This window comes from Phyllostomus discolor, chromosome 5 (genome assembly GCF_004126475.2).
Source record: "Phyllostomus discolor isolate MPI-MPIP mPhyDis1 chromosome 5, mPhyDis1.pri.v3, whole genome shotgun sequence".
In the NCBI taxonomy this organism is placed as follows: domain Eukaryota; kingdom Metazoa; phylum Chordata; class Mammalia; order Chiroptera; family Phyllostomidae; genus Phyllostomus; species Phyllostomus discolor.
In genome coordinates, this window is record NC_040907.2 from 27416074 (window position 1) to 27437515 (window position 21442).

At 57.3% G+C, this 21442-nt stretch overlaps 1 protein-coding gene across 3 annotated transcripts in view; it reads left to right on the forward strand.

The window, feature by feature from the left end:
• The window catches only part of KCNQ4 (potassium voltage-gated channel subfamily Q member 4), a 54597-nt gene extending 34678 nt beyond the window's left edge, over positions 1-19919 (forward strand). Inside the window, exons 8-14 of one of the 3 annotated variants that reach the window (XM_028511877.2) lie at positions 1987-2075; positions 3775-3936; positions 10134-10354; positions 12327-12426; positions 14704-14835; positions 17012-17141; positions 17742-19919. In XM_028511877.2, the coding sequence (XP_028367678.1) occupies positions 1987-2075; positions 3775-3936; positions 10134-10354; positions 12327-12426; positions 14704-14835; positions 17012-17141; positions 17742-17954 (1047 nt within the window). In that variant the 3' untranslated portion in view covers positions 17955-19919. Of the gene's footprint in view, positions 1-1986; positions 2076-3774; positions 3937-4264; positions 4310-10133; positions 10355-12326; positions 12427-14703; positions 14836-17011; positions 17142-17741 lie in introns of all 3 variants that reach the window. The other 2 variants (XM_036025851.1, XM_028511878.2) reach the window with 2 other exon arrangements.
• Positions 19920-21442: the final 1523 nt, after the last annotated feature.

Sequence of the window (21442 nt, forward strand, 5' to 3'; positions counted from 1 at the left end):
TAGACTGGGGTCGCAACAAGTGATGTGGAAAGAAATGGGCAGATGCTACATATTTAGGGGGTGAAATCAGTGATATCAGGAAGGAGGGAGAGGGAGGTGGCGGGGTGGCTTCCAGGTTTCTGGCTTGCCCAGAGGGACGGTTGATGGCCTTGCTCCAAACCTGGAGTGGGACCGGATTTGGGACATGGAGAATGTGAGTTTGGCTAGTGCACGTGGAGGCCAAGGGTCTTAGGAGCCCCAGGGCGGCGCTGTTGAGCAAGCAACCGGATGTGCAGGTATGTAGCGGAGAGGAGAGGACCAGGCTGGGCAGACAAGTAGAGCCCTTGCTTACAGGCCTCGCTCACAGCCGTAACAAAGCCTTGGGTGTGGATGAGCTCCCTAGTGGGGAGAGGAAAGAGGGAGCAGAGAAGATGGCCCAGAGCGGGGCTTTGAGGAGCCTCAACATTTCCAGGCTGGGCAGGAAAAGCTGAGCCAGCCAAGGAGGCAGAGAAGGGCGGGGTGGAAAACAGGAGTGTGTGGCCCCGGTTTTCCCCGCTGTGCTGAGGCACTCGGACGGGGCATGAGCTGAGACAAGGGCTCTGATTTGTGTGACTCTGTGACTCAGCCTTGGCTTCTCCCTGGTCAGGAGTGTGTGCAAGAGACACTCCTGCGGGGACAGTTCAGGGAATGTTGGCACAGCCCGTGTCGGCGTGCCAGCCCCTGGCCCCTCACCCGAGTCTGACTCATCCCTCCTTATCTCTCCTCCCCACGGTGGAATTCTGCTCCCCACCCCTGCTATCTGCGGCTCCCAGCCCAGCCTTTCCTTCTCAGTATCCCCTGGGGCACAATGGCCACTGTCCCCTGGGAGCTGGCCTTCCAAGGGGCAGTGTAGGGGCAGGCGGCTGGCACTGTCCATGCCGAGAGACAGCTGGTATTGTGGTGCCCATAATTAATGAGACAGTCTGGCAGCTGCTCCCCAGCCGGAGCCAGGGGCCTGTGCAAGCAGGAAGTAAAAATACTCCTGTCCTGGGAGGGCGCCTGGCTGTGGATTCACCCGTGGGCAGTCTGTTAAGGGCGAGGGGCACCCAAAAAAGGGGGGCATGCAGGGCCAGTGCTACTTCGTCCTGCCTAACAGCTTTCATGACTCCCTGCCCTCACTGACCACGCCACTCCCAGTCCCTCCCTGGCTCTTCTCCTTACCTGGAGGGAAGGAAACAGACCTTCCTCTTGTCTGGCGCTCATCCCTCCTGCTTCGGAGGAAGCTTGCAAGTCCGTGAATGCCGAGGGAGGGGATGCTCTATCTTCCCCTCCTCAACCCCAGGGGCAGTGACGGGCAGCTGGGAAAGATGGGGTGGGGTTGTTATTAATAATGATTCGCTCAGTCAGCATTCATTCCTCAGACTTTTGCAGAACAGTTTCCATGCGCTGAGGATACGGTGGGGACCAGGACACCGCTTACAGTCCAGGAGGAAAGACATTAATCACATACATAATGCGTAGACATCTATCAGCTGTAGTGAGGGAGATGACAGGAGAGTTTAACGGGGGAACTTGGCATTTAAGCGCCAACTATGTGCGAAGCACCGCACTTGGTATTTCACATACATTCACCCACTTAATCCTCACAACACCCTGTTGGGGAAGTAGCATCACGTCCGTTTTACAGATGAGGTCACTGAGGCTCTGCAACTTTACTTAGCTGGCCCATGCTCCAAAGGGGCACAGCGGGGATTGGACACCCACGTCTGCCTCAGGACCGAATCCCAGCTCTCCATGGCCCTTGGCTCTGAGGCTGATCTGCTCGTCACCTTGGGGAAGTCATTTCTCTCTAGGCCACCATTTCTTTGGCGGGCCCTACTGGAGGCTATGGGATTGGGACTGGCTTTTGGTTCTGCGCACCCTTCAGCTGGCCCAAGGCCTGGGTGCTCTCAGGGGCAGAGGGCTGGTGGGGGGTCAAGGGCCCTCACTGATGCTTTGTCCACCGTTTCCCCTCCCCCATGCCACCAGGCTGCTTGGCGCCTGTACTCCACCGACATGAGCCGCGCCTACCTGACGGCCACCTGGTACTACTACGACAGTATCCTCCCCTCCTTCAGGTAGGCCCTGATGCAGGGGGGGAGGCGGGGGAAGGGGGCTGGTGGTAATGCCCCTTGAGGACAAGTGGCTGGGACTCAGCCCTGGAGGGTGGGAAAGAGGTGAGCACCTGGGGCCGGCTCTGCAGACCCTACCTGACTCGGAGCCTGGAGGGTCCTCTCCCACTCTCTGTGGCCAGGGAAGGCCGTGGACACTGAACACAGGGTGTGGGGTAGGGCCCTGCCCCTGCCCTGGAGCCCTGAGCCCCGAAGAGCCGGCAGTGCCCAAGCTTATCCAGAGCCGACGCCACTCAGGGTAGTGGCACAGCCAGCTCATCCCCCCGCAGTCTGAGCTGGGGCAATGTCAGCTCCTGCCAGCCTGGTGTATTGCAGCTGGGTAGAGAAAGCATGGGGTGGGCAAGAATGGGTGTCCCAGAGTTACGTGAAAGGGCCCGCATAGCACCCCTGTGTGTGAATATGTACCTCCTTCTGCTGTGCCAAGCAGAAGCTTAGGGCTCAGAAGTGAGTTTGCCTCACTGGCCCAGGCCGGGGTAAGACTGCACGGGGCGGAGTGAGGGGGGGAGCGTTATTAATAGCATCATCAAGATTTGTGTGGCCAGGTGCCGGGCCAGGCCCTCGGGCAGGAATGAAGACCACAGAGCACGGCTGGGTCCCGTGGGCTGGCGGGCATCAAGGGGGTGGCAAGGCAGGCCTGGCTGCTGTGCTCAGCGCTCTGCGGGTGCCTTTTTTTGCTTCATTAGTTCTCCAAGAGCAGCTGTTGCACAATCCCACTCATCCCTACACCTGGCTGCCCCCTCCCTGCTCCCTCCCAGCCCCAGGGGATTCACAGGGGAAGAGCTGGAGAAGGAGCTGGGAAGGGGGGTTCCTGTAATCACACCGGTTACCCCCATCTCTCCATCTGACAGAGGCAAGCTCCCACCTCAGAGACGAGGAGGGTAGTTAGGTTAGAAGAAGCTGCCCTTTCCAGGAGGAGACCTCAGGACTCAAGCCCTGGCCTTGGGGAGTGGTGCGGGTGCTGGTTTGTTAGAAATATGATGTGTGTGTGAGGGTGAGGGGAAGTTTTGGGGTGAGGTGGTCCTTGGTCCTCCGGTAAGAGGGACAGAGCTTGGTTTGGAGATTCTGGATCCATTGGGCCTCCTGCCCCTTGGGCCTCAGTTTCTTCATCTACACAATGGGAAAGCAGAAAGGCGAGGCAGCTTCCTTGGCTTATGGAAACAGGAAATGCCTGGAGAGTTAGGCAGAAGCTGAGCCCCAAATCTGGTTTCCAAGAACCCAGAGCTGCAGGCGAAGGAAGCTGGGCTCGTCCACTCCATCAAGTCTCCCTCTTCAGCCTCAGTTTCCCCCCTAAAACCCAGAGTCATATCTGGAGGGTGAGGAGTCAGGGCTGCTGTCAGTCTCCGGGGAGGCACAGCTCCACGTCCAGGTGGTCAGCTCGATGGGCAGAGCGAGCTGGGTTCGAGCTCCCGTTGGCCCCTGGCGAAGGTGCTCTGGAGTGTGCCACACCTGTGCAGCCACACTTGGCATCCCCGAGGATCCCCAGGTGTAGAAAGGGAGGGAGGAAGGCTCGCCCCCTGCACCCCGAGCCCCTGGAGCACCTCTAGAGAGGCAGGGCCTGGTGGGATGTGAGCTGGGAGCTCAGTGCCCGCCAGGTGAGGGGTGGTGCCAGGGCCCTGCCTGCGGCTGATGGCGCCCTCTCCTGCAGAGAGCTGGCCCTCTTGTTTGAGCACGTGCAACGGGCCCGCAATGGGGGCCTACGGCCCCTGGAGGTGCGGCGGGCGCCAGTACCTGATGGAGCGCCCTCCCGTTACCCGCCCGTTGCCACCTGCCACCGGCCAGGCAGCGCCTCCTTCTGCCCTGGGGAAAGGTAGGGGCCCTGTGGGGCCACCGCCTCCTCTTGCTTCTCCTCTTCCTCTTCATTCTCTGTCTCATCCTGTCTCAGACCTGCCTCCGGCCGCTACATGGGTGTCTGGGCCTGCTCTGGGGACTCCCAGGCATTGTCAGGTACAGGCCGAGAGCTTCTCTGGAAGGGCCAGGCTGGACTCATCTTTTTTGTCACCTGGGCAAGTAGGGGAATCTGTCCACACCATCCTTTCCTCTCACCTCCTCCATTCATTCCATTGTCTTCTTTCTTTCTCTGTTTCTACGTGCCCCCCTCACTCCTCCATCCCTGCACCCTCATCCCTCCCCGGAAGCTGGAGAGAGGAGGAGGCTGCTGGCCACAGGTGCATACGGCTCAGGTAATCGTGGACACCGTCCTGGGGTGTGAGGGCAGGGACCCCTCCCCCAGCATGTTTCTCTAGGAAGGGCTAGACACTGAGCTGCCTCTTGGGAACGAGATGCCAGCTGGAAAGAGAGCTCTGTGACTAAGAACCGCTGTAGGACCTACGTAAACTCAACCAATGACGAATGCTCTTGTCTTGTGTAACCCTCGTCCATCGGTTTGCTAACCCAGAGGATCCTCCTGGGATTCTCCCACAATGCCTTTCCTCTTTACTGAGGGACATTTTGCTGCTCTGAACAATCTTCTTCCCCTTGACCTGGCTTGCCTGGAGCTTTTGCATCTTGAAAGAAGAACTAAGAAATAATGCTTATTCCCACATAAAATGTTCCTAATAGTGGACTTTTAAGCCTCTTTGGATAAGGGAAGTCCCCTCACTCAGTTTGGGAAAGGGGCTGCCCCTGTGGAGGTATAGCTTGGAGGCCAAGGTTTCGGTCCCACCTCATTTCCTACCCATCTCTTTATTTTGTCTCATCTTCACACATCATCCCTGCATCAGCCAGCTAGGCATCAGGGCTTTGAGCTTCAGATGTGATGCTGAGCCTGGGGCCCAGAGCAAGGGAGGGGAGCAGAGGTGAGCCCCTCTGTGGTCAGGAGGAAGAGCTGCAGCAAAAGCTTGCCTCTGCCACCTGATGCTGTGTGTCCTTGCAAAAGTCATCAAGTCACTCCGAGCCTCTGGGTTCTGGGCAGAAAATCAGTGATGTTTAAGCTGATAAGGAGCTCTTGGATCTCTTGGTTTCTGGGAGGAGGTGGTTTCCGTGCAGGGGATGCAGGGCACAGCATTCCTTCCCTGTTCTCAGCGAGGACACTTCTGGCCAGGGGCTTAGCGGAAAGCTGGTGGAGGGGTTGAGTCCTCCAGGTCTGGGGCTGGAGGCAGGGGAAGCATGATCAGCCTGACCAGGCCGGCAGCTCCCTGGATCTGTATCCAAGGTGCAGCCGCACTTGGGTTCTCTGTCATGGCCTGAAGGCTGTCATTGTTATCCCATCTTCAGGCAGAAATTCACAAGTTTTGGCATTGGCACAACCTTGCTCAGCTGAGCCAGGGTGCTCTGTGGCTGCCAGTCACTCTGGTCTCAGCTCACCTGAAGAGGAAGGCTCTGGGAATAGAGACTAGCTCAGAGACCAGCTCCGGTACCACCCCTCACAGCTGCTCTGGGTCTCTAGGCCCCCCCAGGCCTAGGAACAGATTATTGCTGAGCGCTTGGCCATCACTAATTTCTAGCTTTCTGTCTGTCTGCCCTGGAGTGTCTATGTGGCTGGGGCTCATGGTGGTGGGGGTGGAGGGTCCCTTCTACCGAGGGACCCCAGGGGGCTGAGCTGTGACTTCTGGGAGGTCAGGCACCAGACTCAGGAGGGACACTTATAGGAGCCTTGGGATGAGTTCTGGCTCTGCCGCTGACCCCTTGTGTGATCTTGGCCAGATTCCTTCAATGACCATATCCTTAATCTTGGCTGTCTGGGCCCCATGGCATGGGTGCCCCCAATGGGACCCCCCACACATACACACCCCTGATTGGCCACACCCTCGGTGGTGCTTGTGGATAGGCCCAGGCCAAGCACATTTCCAGAAGGACAAGGAGCAGGACTTCCTGGGGCCCGGCATTGTCAGGGCCAGCCCCTCCTCTCTTTGGGGTTTTGCAGTGACGCGCTAACGCAGTGTTTCTCAAAGCATGGTCCACTCGCTCCTTGGATCAGCATCCTGTGGGGTATCTGTTGAAAATGCAGATAGTTGGGCCTCTCCCAGAGAAGGAGAATCTCTGGAGGATAGACACAGAAGTCTGCTTATTCAGCCTTCTCCCCGGGAGATCCTCACGCAAAGCTCAGGAACGTCTGCATTCTGGGAATGTGGGCTCGAGGATGATTTGGGTCGGGGGGCCTTCTCTCCCACCAGCGACAGGAGGCCAGCTCCACCTGGAAGCTCCCCTTGCTCTGCCCACCTGTCTCCTCCCCACTAACCTCTGTTTGTGTCTTGTTCTCAACTTTCCAGCCAGATGTTTAGTAATAAACGGAGTTTCTTTCGGATCCACGCCAGCTGGAGACCGAGGTACCCCCTTACCTGCTCCTCCTGTCCCCACTTCTCCTTGCTCCACCCAGTTTGGGGGCCGGAGAGGGGGACAGGATGGGCCAAGGACAAGGTGCATGTGCCTGCCGCCTGCCATCTGCCTCAGGGTCCCGATGAGCCCCTCACCTTCTGGGGGATGCCTCTGCCAAACCTGGGGGCATGGGCCTGGTGCCCATTCTGCCAGGAGGGACACTTATAGGAGCCTTGGGATGAGCTCTGGCTCTGCCGCTGACCCCTTGTGTGATCTTGGCCAAATTGCTTCCCTTCTCTGGACCTCAGTTTCCCATCTGTGGAATGGGAGATTGAACTAGAGGCTCTCTGAGAGTCCCTGCCACTCTGACTGTCGCTGGGCCTTGGGTTGACCTTCCCATCGCCTGCCTAGGGACCAGCAGACGCCTGAAGGAGTGGGATTGGCACCTCCCTGACTAATTCCAGGGCCCAGCTCTTTTAGCCACATCACCACTGCATTCCTTGGTCCCCGCGCCGGGCCCCGCACTGGGGACACACTGATGAATAAAACATGGTTCCTGGAAAGTTGCAAAGAGTAATTGCTATTCGGTGCGATAAGTGCAGTGAAAGGAGGAGGCAAAGGGCCTGTGGAGCTTGGCTGGGGCACTTCACCCAGAGAGGGCCCGAAAAGGAGTGGGCATGAGGCGGGGGGCGTTCTAGACCAAGGAAGTGGCAAGGTGAGGAGGCGAGAGAGAGCACAGCCGTGGCAAAGCGCCAGGCAGCCCAGCGTGGCCAGAGCTGAGGGTGAGAGGTCAGGAGCTGAGGTTGGGGGCAGAGCTGGGTCATGAAGAACCCAAGAGTCCCTGTGGGCCTCATCCTGTTGGCCCTGCCGGGAAGCCTGGGCTCGTGGAGTCCTGGGTTTCCCAGAAGGGCCTCTGGAGGCCTGTGGACTGGGGGGCCCGTGAGTAAGGGATGAGTGACAGGGTTCCTGGCTGCTCTACCCAGAGGCCCCGTTTCTCAGAAATGTGCGTTCTCAATCTGGGCCCGAGTTTCTTCACCTCGGCACCGCTGACATTTTGGGCCTGATAATTCTTTGCTGTCGGGAGTGAATGGCTGGGAGTTTAACAGCATCCCTAGCCTGGAGCATACCTCAGTGTGACAATGAAAACTGTCTCAGACACTGCCAAATGTTGCCCAGCAAGCAAAATCACCCCCAGTTGAGAAGTACAATCCCGGGCCCTATCCTGATGGCTTGTGCCAGAGAAAGAACACAGTCTGTCCAGTCAGAAAGCTGGGTTCCAGTCTTCGCTCCACCCTAGGAGCCCTGGACCCGGGGCAAGTCATTTCACCTCCCTCTACATCTGTGAAACAGGGATGGAAAATGCGGAGCTCACCACACGGAGTGACTGAGAACTGGAAGGGCTGAGGCAGTGAGACAGGACCTTGCGTGTTCGAAGGAGCCTGGGAAAGGAAGGCGCTCCTTCGATGCCCGCCGTGTGCCAGGTTTCTTTCCGTTTTCTTTGAGCTTTTAGGCTCCAGAAAGGCCGATGTGAGCCCTGGTCTGGGCCCTGCCCAAGGAGCTGGAACCCAGGGCCACCCCTGGGAAAACAGCCTTCTCACACTGAAGAGGAGCCCAGGGCCTCTGGCTGGCTGGAGAGTTACGAAAGCCCACAGCCCAGGCTGGGAGCTCCTTCAGCCACCACAGAATCAGAGCTGGAAAGGGACTTTTCAAAGCCTCTAGTACAAGCCCCCAGACCCTTTCCTCCATAAGCCCTGCTGACTGCAAGCTGTCTTGCTTGCATACTTTTCATGACAGGGAGGTCACCCCCTTCCCCCAGAATACCATTGGAGACATGTGCTGGATGCTGAGATTGGGAGTTCCAGGCCCTTGGCTGAGTGTCAGGGTCTTCTCCACCTTCCTCTTTCCCTCTCCCCCTTGCAGGAGTGGAGGACAGAAGGATGGGGTGCACGGGCTGGGTGGGTGTGAGGGTGCTTGCCAGCATGAGGAGAGCTCGCAGGAATGGCTCTGCAGAGGAAAGTTTGGGAGAGCCAACCTCAAACTTTGGTTGGAATCTTTGGGATATGTTGAGGGGATACTGGGCCAGCAAACAGCATGCTGGATTGCGGGGGCCACCCCTGTCCTTCCCTTTTGGTTTTCAGGGCCCCAATCCTTGACTTATGGCCTCTCCCCTCTGGGCAGAGGCACCTCCCTGTGAGGATGGCCCTACATCCTGGCTGCCTTCCCGAAGGTGCCCCTGGTTTCGAGATCTCCCTGCACCCAGTACCTTGACTTTATACACTGGACCCCATGCCTCGGGCATGGGGGGCCCCAGCTCCTACCTAAACTGAAACCAGAGTCTGTCCTCTGCTATACCCTTGATCTGAAAGTCCTTGAAAGTAGGTGACACAGTCTTGTCCCCCAATTTCTGCCCCACCTCAGGCCTCCTCTGAGACTGGCTGTTGTTCTCCTGAGCCAGGGCCACAGACATTTGGGATAGAAGGGCCCCCGAACCTACCTGCTGGGGGCCTTCCAAGTGGAGAGCCACGGCAGGGAGGCAGCTGTGACACCCACGGGGCATGGGATGGGGGACGTTTGCATAGGTCCTACTCCGACAGCGATAACGTGGTCCTTGAACCTCTTGGACACAGAGTTACTCTACCAGGTATTGGTTATCCAGGGCCTGTGTGGGGACCCCAAGCTCCCCCACTGTCTTCCTCCATGGTCTGGGGAACGTGGTGGGGACCTGGCTGTGGGAAGAGAAGTTTGCACATGTGCAGAGGTGTACCTGTGTGCTCACGTGAGCGCAGACATGTGTAGGTGCGTTTCACTGGGGACTCAGTGAGCAGGCAGTGGGGGCGTGTGGGGCCGAGGAGGGAGAATCCACGCTCACACAGGCAGGTTATCAGTCTAGGGGGGCACAGTTCAAGCAGGGGAGACCACAGAAGAACACGTTATAGACCTTCACCAGGAGGGCAGGCACCGGACTTGTCCTGGGCATGCACGTGGGCCCGGCAGCTAGACCCACAGGGCCACGGCCCCTCAGCAGGCCAGTACTCTGCACGCCTCCAGGCCGCCACTCACACCGAAGTCTGTGTGATGGAGCCTTTAGGATTTTGCAGTGCACGCCCCGTGTAGCCGTACCAGGTCCTAAAGCCCCAACCTGGTGAGTGTGGGGTTAGACAGTTCCAGAAGTAGGGAAAGAGGAAAATATAAATCGACATATGGACACACACACCAACATATGGACACACACTGGAACATGTGTACCCACTGTTGCATGCACGCAGACACACACATACCCTGAACTCCACAGAGCCTGCCCCTGTGTACAGCGGGGAGCTGGAGGCTCACCTCGGGGTGCGTGGCCAGGTGGGCTTCTCCACCCTTTAGCGGCCTGTCACCTCCACCCACCCACCCATCTGGGCCAGGCCAGCTCCCCTGTCTCCCTGTCTGTCTTTGACTTCTGTCTTGGGTTTCTGTCACTCCTCCCACTCTGACATCTGTCTCCTGTGCACTTCTTATCTGTCCGGGCAATGAGGGGTGGGAGGTTGGGGGTGAGGGGAGGGTCTGCCCAGACTGACCCTGGATCAGCTTCTTGTAAGAGTCAGGGCCCCCCTCACTGCACCCTTGCTCCACCCCAGGAAGTCTTCACTTGCTGGAGAACCAAGACCCAATAGCCACCCCCAAGTCCTAAGAAAGCTGTGTCTCCACTCATGCCCACCCTGGCTCCAGCTAACTTGGCCCTCTCCCCCACCCGATCTGCTCTGCCAGCAGCCGGATGGGCATCAAAGACCGCATCCGCATAGGCACCTCCCAGCGGCGGACGGCCCCCTCCAAGCAGCACCTGGCCCCGCCGCCAATGGCCACCTCGCCGAGCAGTGAGCAGGTGGGTGAGGCCAGCAGCCCCACCAAGGTCCAGAAGAGCTGGAGCTTCAATGACCGCACCCGCTTCCGGGCCTCTCTGAGACTCAAACCCCGCTCGTCTGCTGAGGGTGAGCCCCTGGGGGTCTGGGGCCCAGGACCTGCTCAGGGTGGCAGGGTGGGACAGAGTTTGCATTGAGGGCAGAAAGACTTAGTTCTAGTCCTGGCCCTGCAGCTGATTCACTAATTCTGGGCACCGGGCTGTAAAATGCGCATCATGATACCTCTTTGCTGGGCTCTGGAATGAGAACTGAATGAGAAGGCAGAGGGTGGCATTTGGTAGGGGCTAAGGTCACAGGCTTTGGAGCCAGGCTGCCTGGGTTTGAATCCTGGCTTTGCCATTTCTTGAGTAATCTAATCTCTGAGGGACTAAGTCTCCTCATCTGTAAAATGGGGACAATACTAGTACCTACTGCATAGGATTGTGGTGAGCATTAAATGCATCACAAAGGAGATCATCCATGGAAGCTGAGCAGAGAGTTTTGGAATATAGTGAGTGCTCGTGAAAAGCCAGCTGCGTTACAGATGTGCCCTGGGAGGGGGAGGGGTCCCTACTGTGGAGCCCTGCACTGGGTTCTCTCTTTACTTCCCCCAGCCACCTTGGGAAGTGGGTTCTGTTTTTATCCCCATTTCACAGATGTGGAGGCTGAGTCCTCAGCCGGTCAGCGGCAGAGCTGTTATCCTCAGCCAGGTCTGTCCAGCTCCATAGCCCATGCTCTCCGCCCTGCCCCCTCCACCCAGCCCGCCTGCAGGTACTGTATGAGGCTGTGAGCCTGGTGGCGGTTGCTTTTTTTAAGCTTTCAACCCTCACCAGAGGATATGCTTATTGATTTTAGAGAGAGGAAGGGAGGGGGGAGAGAGAAAGAGAGAGATGGAGGGAGAGAAAGAGACAGAGAGAGGGAGAGAGAGAAACATGGATCGGCCTCCCCATGTGTGCTCTGACTGGGATGGAACCTGCAGCTTGGGTATGTGCCCTGACCTGGAATTGAACCTGCGACCTTTGGTGTACTGCATGATGTTCCGACTCACTGAGCCACGTGGTCAGGGCAAGAGGTCACTTGTTTGAGTTTTAGCTCTGCTTCTGACTTGCACTGTGACTTAGGCAAGATACTGCCCCTTTCTGTGCCCCAGTGTCCTATTCAGGAAGACAGGGTTGGACCAAGTCCCCTGGAAGAGTTCTCCCAGATTCGACATGCTCCAGACCCCTGGGCAGGGAAAGGAGGGGGTGGGTGGACAGCCATGGAGGGTGGGGGCAGGACCTCCCTTTGGCCTTAGACAGAGGGGACCCAGTTATGCTGCCTCTGTCCATGCTGTGTCAGCCCCTAACACGCTGCTGGCTGACAACCCGGAGAGCCCTTTCCTAGAAAGTTAAAGAACCCCACAAACCAGTCTTTGGGAGGAGCGGACCCGTGGGAGTCCAGGCATGGCTGGTACCGGGCCTCCTCTTCCCTGCTGCCCCAGGACGTACCTGGCCTCCCCCCACCGCCTGCTGCTGTGGAGCGAGGACAGCACCACCTCTGCAGTGCAGGGCACCAGCCTCGGAAAAGCTGGTTCTTTCATCCAGAGGGAAAATGATTTGGTCGAGGGGCCTTCCCGGTGGCAGAGCTGGGCAGGGGAGCCAGCCCCTTGAACTTCCTTCCCACTTGGCTGAAGGATAAGACTGTGTGCGGCTGTGTGCAGAGGCCACAAGCCCCTCTTCTCCGGGACTCCCTGTCCTGTGTGGGGGAGCCGGCGGGGCCTCCTCCAGGGCTCTGTGCGGACTGCCCCGGGCCAGGCCGGAGGCGCTCCCACACACCTGGCCACCTTGTAGGTGTTTACTCTGACTGGCCACAGGGAGAAACCGTGCCACGAGCTGGGGATTTTCACTCTGGGTAGGGAATCGTGGGAGGCTGGAGTTTGGTTTGACTTGTGCCCCCAGGAAGGTTCTGGGCCCTTCTGGGCCTCGGTCTCCCTATGAGTACCTCTAAGGGTGGTTTGGCATGTGGTGGTAGGGGTGGGAGTGGCCCCTTCTGCTGCCACCTCCTGGGTCCCTGGACTTTCCAGAGGGCCCCTCCGAGGAAGTGGCAGAGGAGAAGAGCTACCAGTGCGAGCTCACCGTGGATGATGTCATGCCTGCTGTGAAGACGGTCATCCGCTCTGTCAGGTGAGACTTACGTCTACGGGGGGCCCTCCTCCCATTCATCTGCCAGCCTACTGCTGCTCCCCATCTGGGGCTGCCCTCATGGCCGGGTCTGGCCTAGCTCCCGGGCACACCAGCTGCTGCCCGCCTGGCACCCTTGTGCGGGTGGGTGAGGAGGTGGCATATGGCTCCCAGCAGGGTCCCCGAGTCCTCTTACGTCTGGAGGGCTGGCTGGGCGGGGCCGTGGGCTCAGCTGCCCATCACAGCCCCGCTCCTCACAGCTGAAGCGTCCACTCTGTTTCCCTCCCCTTCCTCTTGCTCATGTTATGTCAGGCTTTCCTCACTGACTTTCACTCCCTGGTTGTGCATCATCAGCATCTGCCTGCCTCTCCCTGCGTCTCTGTCTTACGCTCTTCCCCTCCATCTGTGTCTCGGACTGTCTGTCTCTTCTTGGGTGCCTTGTCCTCAGCCTGCCTGTTTCCCTAGGACTTCCTCTAGAGCAGTGGTTTTTAAACCACAGGTCACAACAGTTTGAAATCAACTTAGTGAAATCAATGTAGTTGGCCATGGTCAGCATTAAAAAACAATGAATAGAAAATACCCACATGCATCCTAGTAGTAAGGGTAAATAATGTTTATGAGGTATATGTTTCAGTTACGTGCGTGTGTGTTTGCGTGTAGTGGTTTCTGACGTGTGCGCTGGTTTGTGCATACTGATGTATTTCTTATGGTAGGTCTTGGTCAGAAGGTTTGAAAGCCCCTACCCCGCTGACTCGACCGGCTGTCTCCTTGCCTCTACAACTAGGGGGTAACCAGGGTCTCCTGACCCCTTTAGTCATGGCCCAGCCATGGATCTGGCCCCCAGGCCCCTTGGCATGGAGGCCTGGCCTGGTCTCTGCGGCTCGAGTTCCAGAGATGCCTTCAGCCCCAGGCCTTCCAGACTCACCTCCTCTCTTCCCCGGATGACGCACCTGCCCACAGGCCTTTTCCCTGTGCGTTCCTTTACAACTCAGGGTCAGCTAGATTCCCCCGCAGCCCCTCAGAATCTGAGTTCTCTTCCCACACTCTTTGGGCACATCCCATCTCTCCCCTCCAAGTGACTGGCTTTTGGAACATCATGACTGAGCTGCCCCCTGGCCCAGGTCAACACTCCTTGACCATGCCACAGATTCCTTACCCAGCATGCCCCAAACCTGCTCCTTTTGCTGGGTCCCCATTTCAGGCATTGGCACCACCATCCATCCTGTCACCCAAGCCATGGGAGTCACCTTGGACTGAGACTTAGAAGCCTTCAGTCGCTTTCAGTCCTGAGTTGCTCAAAGCTGTTCCGTGTCTCCACCCCACTGTCCCCTGCCAGCTCAGACCCATCCCTTGGAGATGGCCTTCCCACCTACATTTCTTTTGGGGAAATAAGCTCCAGGTTCCCAGGTTCCCTCCAGGGCTGGCAGAATGGACGTGCTAAAGCAGAGTAAACAACATGGCCCCTTACCCACCACCCACAACTTCCCATCACCCAATCTGTGCCCGGGACTCAGGGCTCTTTGGTGTACCTTCCTCCAGCCTCTCTCTCAAGGCCAGTCTCTTTCCCTGTCTTCCCATATCCTTCCCCCACCTTCCACCTCCCATGAATTAATCCCTTTCCTTCCTATCTTGTTTCAGCTGCTTTGAACTGGCTCTCACTCACATGCCTCCATGCCTGCCTGTGTCCAGGGAGCCTCCCTTCATCCCCCACCTCTTGCCCCAGGACTAAAAAGTGTCACTCTCAAGGCTTGTCCCATGACCTCCCCAGCCAAGATCTCCCTTCTCGTGGCCCTCTTTCTCTCTTCCTTGACATGGCCCCAGTCGCCCCATCCTTGTCTGTGTCGCCTGACCCCCACCTCAGACCAGGGCTCCTGAGGCCAGGCATTGGATCTGACGCCCTTTCGTGTGCCCAAGGTCCAGCACAGCTATGCCAGCAAGCATTTGCGGAGCGAATGCAAAAATGTCTTTCTGCAAGCTGTCCTCAGCAACAGTGTGCCATCTAGCAGAGAGCAACCAGGCCCCGTCTCTGCCCTCCCAGGCTGATGCGATTGTAGATACAGGCACATTAAAGAATAGAAAACAAACCTACGGGAAGGGGCGGGGATGGGGCGGGGATGGGGCGGGGCAGGGCGCTTGGTAGGTAGGGAGACTGGGAGACCAGCAGATGCTGTTCGCCTTGGCCCAGGCAGGAGGAGCCCTGGTGTTGGACAGGGCGTGGCGAAGGGACAGAGAGGGGGCTGGGAAAGAATTCCTTCCCTCTGAGACACCCTCCCCCGACAGGATCCTGAAGTTCCTGGTGGCCAAAAGGAAATTCAAGGAGACGCTGCGACCGTACGACGTGAAGGACGTCATTGAACAGTACTCGGCAGGGCACCTGGACATGCTGGGCCGCATCAAGAGCCTGCAGGCTCGGTGAGTACGCATGCCCCCGTCTCCCTCGGGGGAGCGGAGCAGGGAGGCCTCAACCCCGGATTTGGGGCGAGGTCCCAAGGTTAAAGCCCCTCCACCAGCGCCCGAATGAAGCCCGAGCGCCCCCTAGGGGCCACTGCGGCTGCTGGCGTTTCTCACGGCTGAGGCCAGAACCCTCACCTGTAGAGCCTGAAGAACCACCCCAGTGGCAGCAGGGCCTCTGTGAGAATCTTACTGACCAGCACAGTTCAGGAGAAGGCTTTAGATGACTGTTTCCTGTTCATAAAATAATAGGTTTAAAATAATCAATGACCTCCCATCTCCCAAGGGGACAGGCACATTGTCCTCCATGCTACCTACCTTCTGCGTCTAGAATCTTCTGGCACTTCTTTCCAAGGAGCATACAGGACAAATTCTCACACCAAGACCCCAGTCCCCTACACCTTGCCCTCCTCCTCCTGTGGCCTGAATTCTCGCTGCCTGTTCATTCATTCGTGCTCTCAAGAAATAGTCATTGGGCATTTGTTACTTGTCAGACGCGGAGAGCAAAACAGAGTCCCTGTCCTCATGGAGGCTTCATTCTAGTGGGAGGAGAACAGATGATAAATAAGTGAAACTGGAATGTATCCGGTGACCATAAATGCTAAGGAGGGAAAGGAGGTCTAGGGTTTTAGGGTTGACAGTGTTAAACAGGAGAAGAGGCGATGTTTCGGAGATGGAGGTGCGGCACACAGCCCTGTGGCTATTTAAATAAAGCGATTCCAGAGCGGACGGCGAGTGTAAAGGCGCTGCGATGGGCAGGTAGCTGGGGGGTTGTCTTAGGGACAGCAAGGAGCCTCGTGTACCTGATGTGAGAGAAGTAGCAGATGAGGTTAGAAGGCTGATGGCACTTAAGCTGTACAAAGCCCTGTAGGCCACTGCAAGGATGTTGGTGTTCATCCAAGGTGAGATGCAAGCATTGGAGGGCTTTGAGCAAAAGACCTATGGGCTCTGAGTTACATTTTAAAAGGATCGCACTGATTGGTGTGTTGAGACCGGCCTATCAGGGAGCTAGGGTGGAAGCAGGAAGACCAGGGAGGATGTCAGATGTCACTTCAGATATCCAGAAGATTTGGACGGGGGAGGGGGGACAGCAGTGGAGGTGGGGAGGAATCATTAGATTCTAGATACATTTTGAAGGTAGAACGGACAGGGTTTCCTGATGGGACATAAAGGGGGTGGGGGAAGGCATCAAGGATGAAGAAAATGTTTTGGCTTAAGTAAGAGGAAAAAGTTGCTGTCTGTTGATACAGGGAAGGCAGTGAGTACAGTAAGTTTGATCAGAAAGGTTGGGGTATACTGGGTTTGTGATGCCTGTGGAGTGTTGATCTGGCAGTTAGAGGAGGGGGGGTTCAGAGGAGAGGTGTGGGGCCGGAGATATGGATGTGATGTTAACCGTGTAAGGCAGAATGAACATCTGGAGTGAAGGCATCTCTTGGTGAGTGAGAATAAGTAGGTAAAAGAGTTCCCAGGAGTGAGCCTGGGTCCTGCAGTATTTAGGGGTGAAGGACAGCCAGTGAGGTAGAAGGACCGGGAGAGGGTGGGGTTTGGGACTCCAAATGAAGAAAGTGCAAGAAGAAGGCTGCCTGGATGTGCCCACCGCTGCTAATAGGTCACGAATAACGAGGACTGAAAAATGATCATTGAATTTAGCAACATGAAGGTCATTTGGAATCTAGACAACACTAGATTCAACGAAATGGTGGCAATGAAAGCCTGGTTGGAGTAGGTTTTGGAGAGAACAAAAGGAGAGAAATTGGAGACAGAGGGCAGAGAAAGTGCTTTCAAGCATTTTGCCGTAAAGGAGAGCAGAAGGTGATGTGGGACCAGCTTCCGTCTTGTGCACCTGGTGATCCACCGCGTCTCCTCCTCTTCTCCCAGTCCATTTCCCCGCCTGTCCTCCCATCAAGCGCTTGTTTTACTTGTCAGGCTTTTGTGTGATGCCTTTGCTTAACTAGTTGGAAAACCCTCAAAGCAGTGGCCAGGTCCCTCCTTTGGTAAGACAGAACGGCCCCCTTCCTCAGGCAGCCTCCTCCCTGGGCAAGCCGTGTCTCCCCTTCCAGCAGGCAACCTCCGGTTCTTGTGGGAGGGAGGGGTGGCGTGTGTCTGGGCCCTTTGACGTTTCCCTCCCCCCCGACAGGGTGGACCAGATTGTGGGCAGGAGCCCTGGGGACCGGAAGGCTCGGGAGAAGGGCGACAAGGGGCCCTCGGACACGGAGGCGGCGGATGAAATTAGTATGATGGGACGCGTGGTCAAGGTGGAGAAGCAGGTGAGTGTGCGAGAGCGTTTCAGTGGTGTGGTGGAGCTAGGTGTCAACCGAGAAGCTCTGGAAGGTCGCAGAGAGGAGCGCGAGGAGAGGGTGCGATTCTGAGTCGCAGCCCAGACCGCCCACCAGCCAGGGAGGCCCAAGGAGGATCCACGCGTCTCAGGCCCGGCAGAACCCCGCCCCACAGATAAACCCTGCCTCCCCAGTAAGGCTGCTTAGAATAAACCCACTCCCTTCGGCTAAGCTCCGCCCCATTGCTATAATCTCAGATAAATCCGTGTAAGTCCCACCTATTTAATTTAACCCTGCCTCAGTTGTCTCTTGATCGCCTGGACTATCTCAACCAGTCACAATTTAATTTTGACTGGGGGATAAGCCCCAAGTTACCAGCCTCGTTCCACTCTCCTGCCAAGCTCCGCTTTTCCCAGAGGCGCCACAGTGGGGACAAGCCCCTCCTGCTGGCCGTGACCCGCCTCTAGTCCCCGCCAGCCCGCCCCTAGCCGCCCTCCTGTCAAGTCCCACCTCCAGCATCGCCCCGCCCCGGCCCCAAGTCCCGCCTCCAGTGCCGTCCAAGCTCCGCCTCCACCCGTGCCCTGCCCGCAGGTGCAGTCCATCGAGCACAAGCTGGACGTTCTGTTGGGCTTTTACTCGCGCTGCCTGCGCTCCGGCACCTCGGCCAGCCTGGGCACCGTTCAAGTGCCGCTTTTAGACCCCGACATCACCTCGGACTACCACAGTCCTGTGGACCACGAGGACATCTCCGTCTCCGCACAGACGCTCAGCATCTCCCGCTCGGTCAGCACCAACATGGACTGAGGGGCTTCTCGGTGTCGGACCGCACTCCGCCAGCCCCGCGGCCTGGCGCTCGGACCCGCCCCCTGAGGCCTCCGGACTCTTCTCTTACTTGAACTCGCTCCCTCGCGGGGAGAGAGGCCACATGCAGTATTGAGCTGCCCGGGTGGGCGAAATACCCGCTGTGGGTGCCAGCGGCCCACCCCACCGCAGGAGCATGAGATGCCAGGCCGCACGGAGGGCAGCAGCAGCGTTGCCCCGCGACCTCTGGGCCCCCCAGTGCCCTGCCCGTTCCAACAAGGCTCAGCCGGGTCCGCCTGGCAGGGGCACTGCCCGGGGAGTGGGAGCGGGTCGGTGGGGCTCTGGGCCCTGAACCAGCTTCCAGCTATGCAAGGTGAGGTCTTTGGCCCGCCCTTCGGACAGAGCAGGGAAGCCCTCCCGCCAAGTCCCTGCCCCCTTGGGGGTGGGCCCAAGGTGCCCTCACAGGTACCCAACAAGCACAGGACCCTGCCATAAGGCAGGTGGGCACCATATATGCAAACTATGTTAAATATGCAACTTTGGAGACCCCTATGGGGTCCCTCTGCCCATTCCCCATTGGGAGATGGGCCCCCAGCAGTAGCTGGTTTCAGGCTGCTTGGCCATGATCCCCATTTCTACTCTTCGGCTTCTCACCTCTCCCCAGCCAGCATGGGGCCTGTTTCTCCCTCCCCTCCCCCAAGAGCAGTGCCTGGGCCCTTCTTCCCTTTCCCAGTGTCCCCTCCCAGGAGCGCCCTCTTCCGGCCAGACGTCTACTCCCCTCTTTGGCCCTCCGTTCACATTCAACAGCACAAGTTTCTGTGTTCTCCTCCAAACCTCCCACAGACAATGCTTCCGTGTACACAAGCAAGTCCCTTTAGTTCCCCTGTCCCCGCAGAAAGTCTCTCACTCACACCGAAGCACGCAGTCACACATGCGGAGACAGGAGCACAGAGCCGCTTAGCCTTTCCTGGGCCCCCGCAGTGGACGGCAGTGGACCAGCCTTGCAGGATGTGGCCAAGTGGTGCCCCCCACTGCATCCAGGTAGACGGGGAGCTCTGAAGTGACCCCAGGTCTCTCCAGGCCCCGCCCCAGAGCTTTACCAGCGCCCCTTTCTCAAGAAGAAGAATACTCACTGGTCCAGGAGCCCCAAGTGCTGCCTTTGCCTGCCCCCAAGGGGTCTCCTCAATGTCGCCACAGCACAAGTCAGGCCTGGGCCTCTGGGGCCTGGATAGCCCTGGAAAGCCCCAGGTGGTTATCAGGCCCGCTCCCATCTAGGCTTGCTGCCCTCCTAGTCACTGTAAGTCCCAGACAGAAAAATTATGCGCCGAGCAACTACCATTTTCAGGCACCAACCGTGCATTTGACATTCATGTGCAGTTTCCTCTCCCTCCATTCCCCACTCTTTCCTTCCGTCCACAGCCCCTACACTAGCACCAGCCTCCATCCACTCCAGGCTCCCAGCACCTCTTTGGCATCCTTACCCCTTTGTCCCTCTTCTGCAAAGCTATTGCAGGTGGCAGCAGTGTGATGGGTAGTGGGTTGCCCAGGGTGACCCTCTGTGGGGTGCCAGTGAGCAAGGGGCTCAGGCCCAGCCACCTGCATCTCATGACTGGGACCTGCATGCACCAGCACCAGGGCTGGGGTTGGATCTTGCTCAGCCCTGTGGTGCCCGGCCTCTGTCCCAACATGCCCTCTGCATGTCACCATCATGCCCTGGGTGGAGCCTATTGTGGCTCACCTGACCTGCACTGCACTGTCCCCGGAGAGCCAGCCCTTGGCCCCTCAGAGGCGGAGCTGTGGAGAGGGGCGGGAGAATGGGATTACCCTGTGACCAAAGGAGACTGAGGAAGGAGCCCTCGCTCCTTCTACCATCAAGGTTCCCCACCAACCCGGTTCTCAGATATGCAAGTACCTCACTTTGTTAACTTATTAACTTATTGGTTTCATTAAAGTTTTCAGTAGGAGGTGGTTGGCCTTGGCTGTTTGGTGGCTGTGGTGTGGGGCACTTGGTCTGGGGGTGGGATGAGCTGCTTCGGATTAGGGAGGACTTTTGATTGTAACAACAAAACTTGATCCCATATGGCTTAAGCAAAAAATGAAACGCATTGGCCCAGATAATGAAAAAGTCTAGGAGCTGCATGTGGATCCGTGCACAGCTAGATCTAGGTGACAAAACGGACCCTTGCATCAGCCAGGGTCCAGTCAGGAAAACTATACCAGGTTTTTCAACCAAGAGAACGTACTACGGGGAATGGGTTCCACTGACGTAGGTGGGCTGAAAGAACACGAGGGAACACTCAGATAACCCGGGGGGAAATCGCTGCAGTAAGCTGCTACTGCACCTAAAGCAGGAGGATAGGGGAGCTTGATTGGGGGAGCCCTACAGTGTAGCGCTCAGAAGTCTGAGGAGGGGGTGCTTTATGGTTGGTGATGGTATAATACCTCTTAGGGGACACAGGGAAGTTTGTCTGGGAGTGCAGAACAATGCTGAAGGGTGCAATCAACTGTGGTACCATCAGTAAGCAAAGGGAGGAGGAGGGCTCCACTCCTGCTCTCCAGTCTTCCCCCAGTGCTGCTATTGTCAGAGGAAGCTGCCAACGGAGTAATGTGGTTCGGAGAGTCCCAGCCCCTGGATCGCAGAGCTGGGTGCAGAAGGCTGAACTGGGGACAGAAAGGCAATAGCTTCATAACTGCTAGAGTCCACCCCTTTGACACTCAGTATCCAAATACATCAGTCTACACATGTTTGGACCTGTATATAGCAACGGTAGCTTCCACCTAATAAGAAGAAACTATCTTGCATACAATGGAAGACGCTCTAATCCTCTCCCCCACAAATGGGAAAAACACAAGGTCCCACCGTCTGAAAGGTGTCTCCATCTCTAGTAGTGAGTTATCGAATCCACATTTGGGTGATGTTAATTGCACCTCTAATTCAGTCGCAACCCCACCTGCAACTAAATAATAAGCTGTTATGGTAGCCATCACAATCTACACAAAATAATGGGGGAAAAGGAGGAGGGAGGAGAAAATAAATTGCCTAACATATGATGCACATGTGTGGACACACACTAAGCAAGGAAGGAGACACGCAAAGCTGCAGGACACCTGGCAGCTCGTCACGGTGCCCAAGTGGACCTGCACTGTCCATCCACTGCTGAGGTCTGTCTTTTCTCTTCTACTGTCCTGTGTTCCCGTGGCCCCAGCCAGGCCCTCAGCTGGTTAGGGTCCTTTACATGGTTGGGTCATTCCTGCAGGGTCTGAATCCTTAGTGGCCCTGCATGGTTTGGGGTGCCGCAGCGTTTCATGAAGGTTTACTACGGCACGTGGAAGTACTAAGAGGCACCCTGGGCTGCAGACTAGTCCTCCTCACCATCATGTAGCAGAACCCCGATTTCCCTTTGGGAATGAAGATCAGTCAGGCAGCCAGCACATTAACTGTTTCTTTATCTGTTGGTTTAGCGGCATGAGGAGCCAAAAACGGCCAGTTA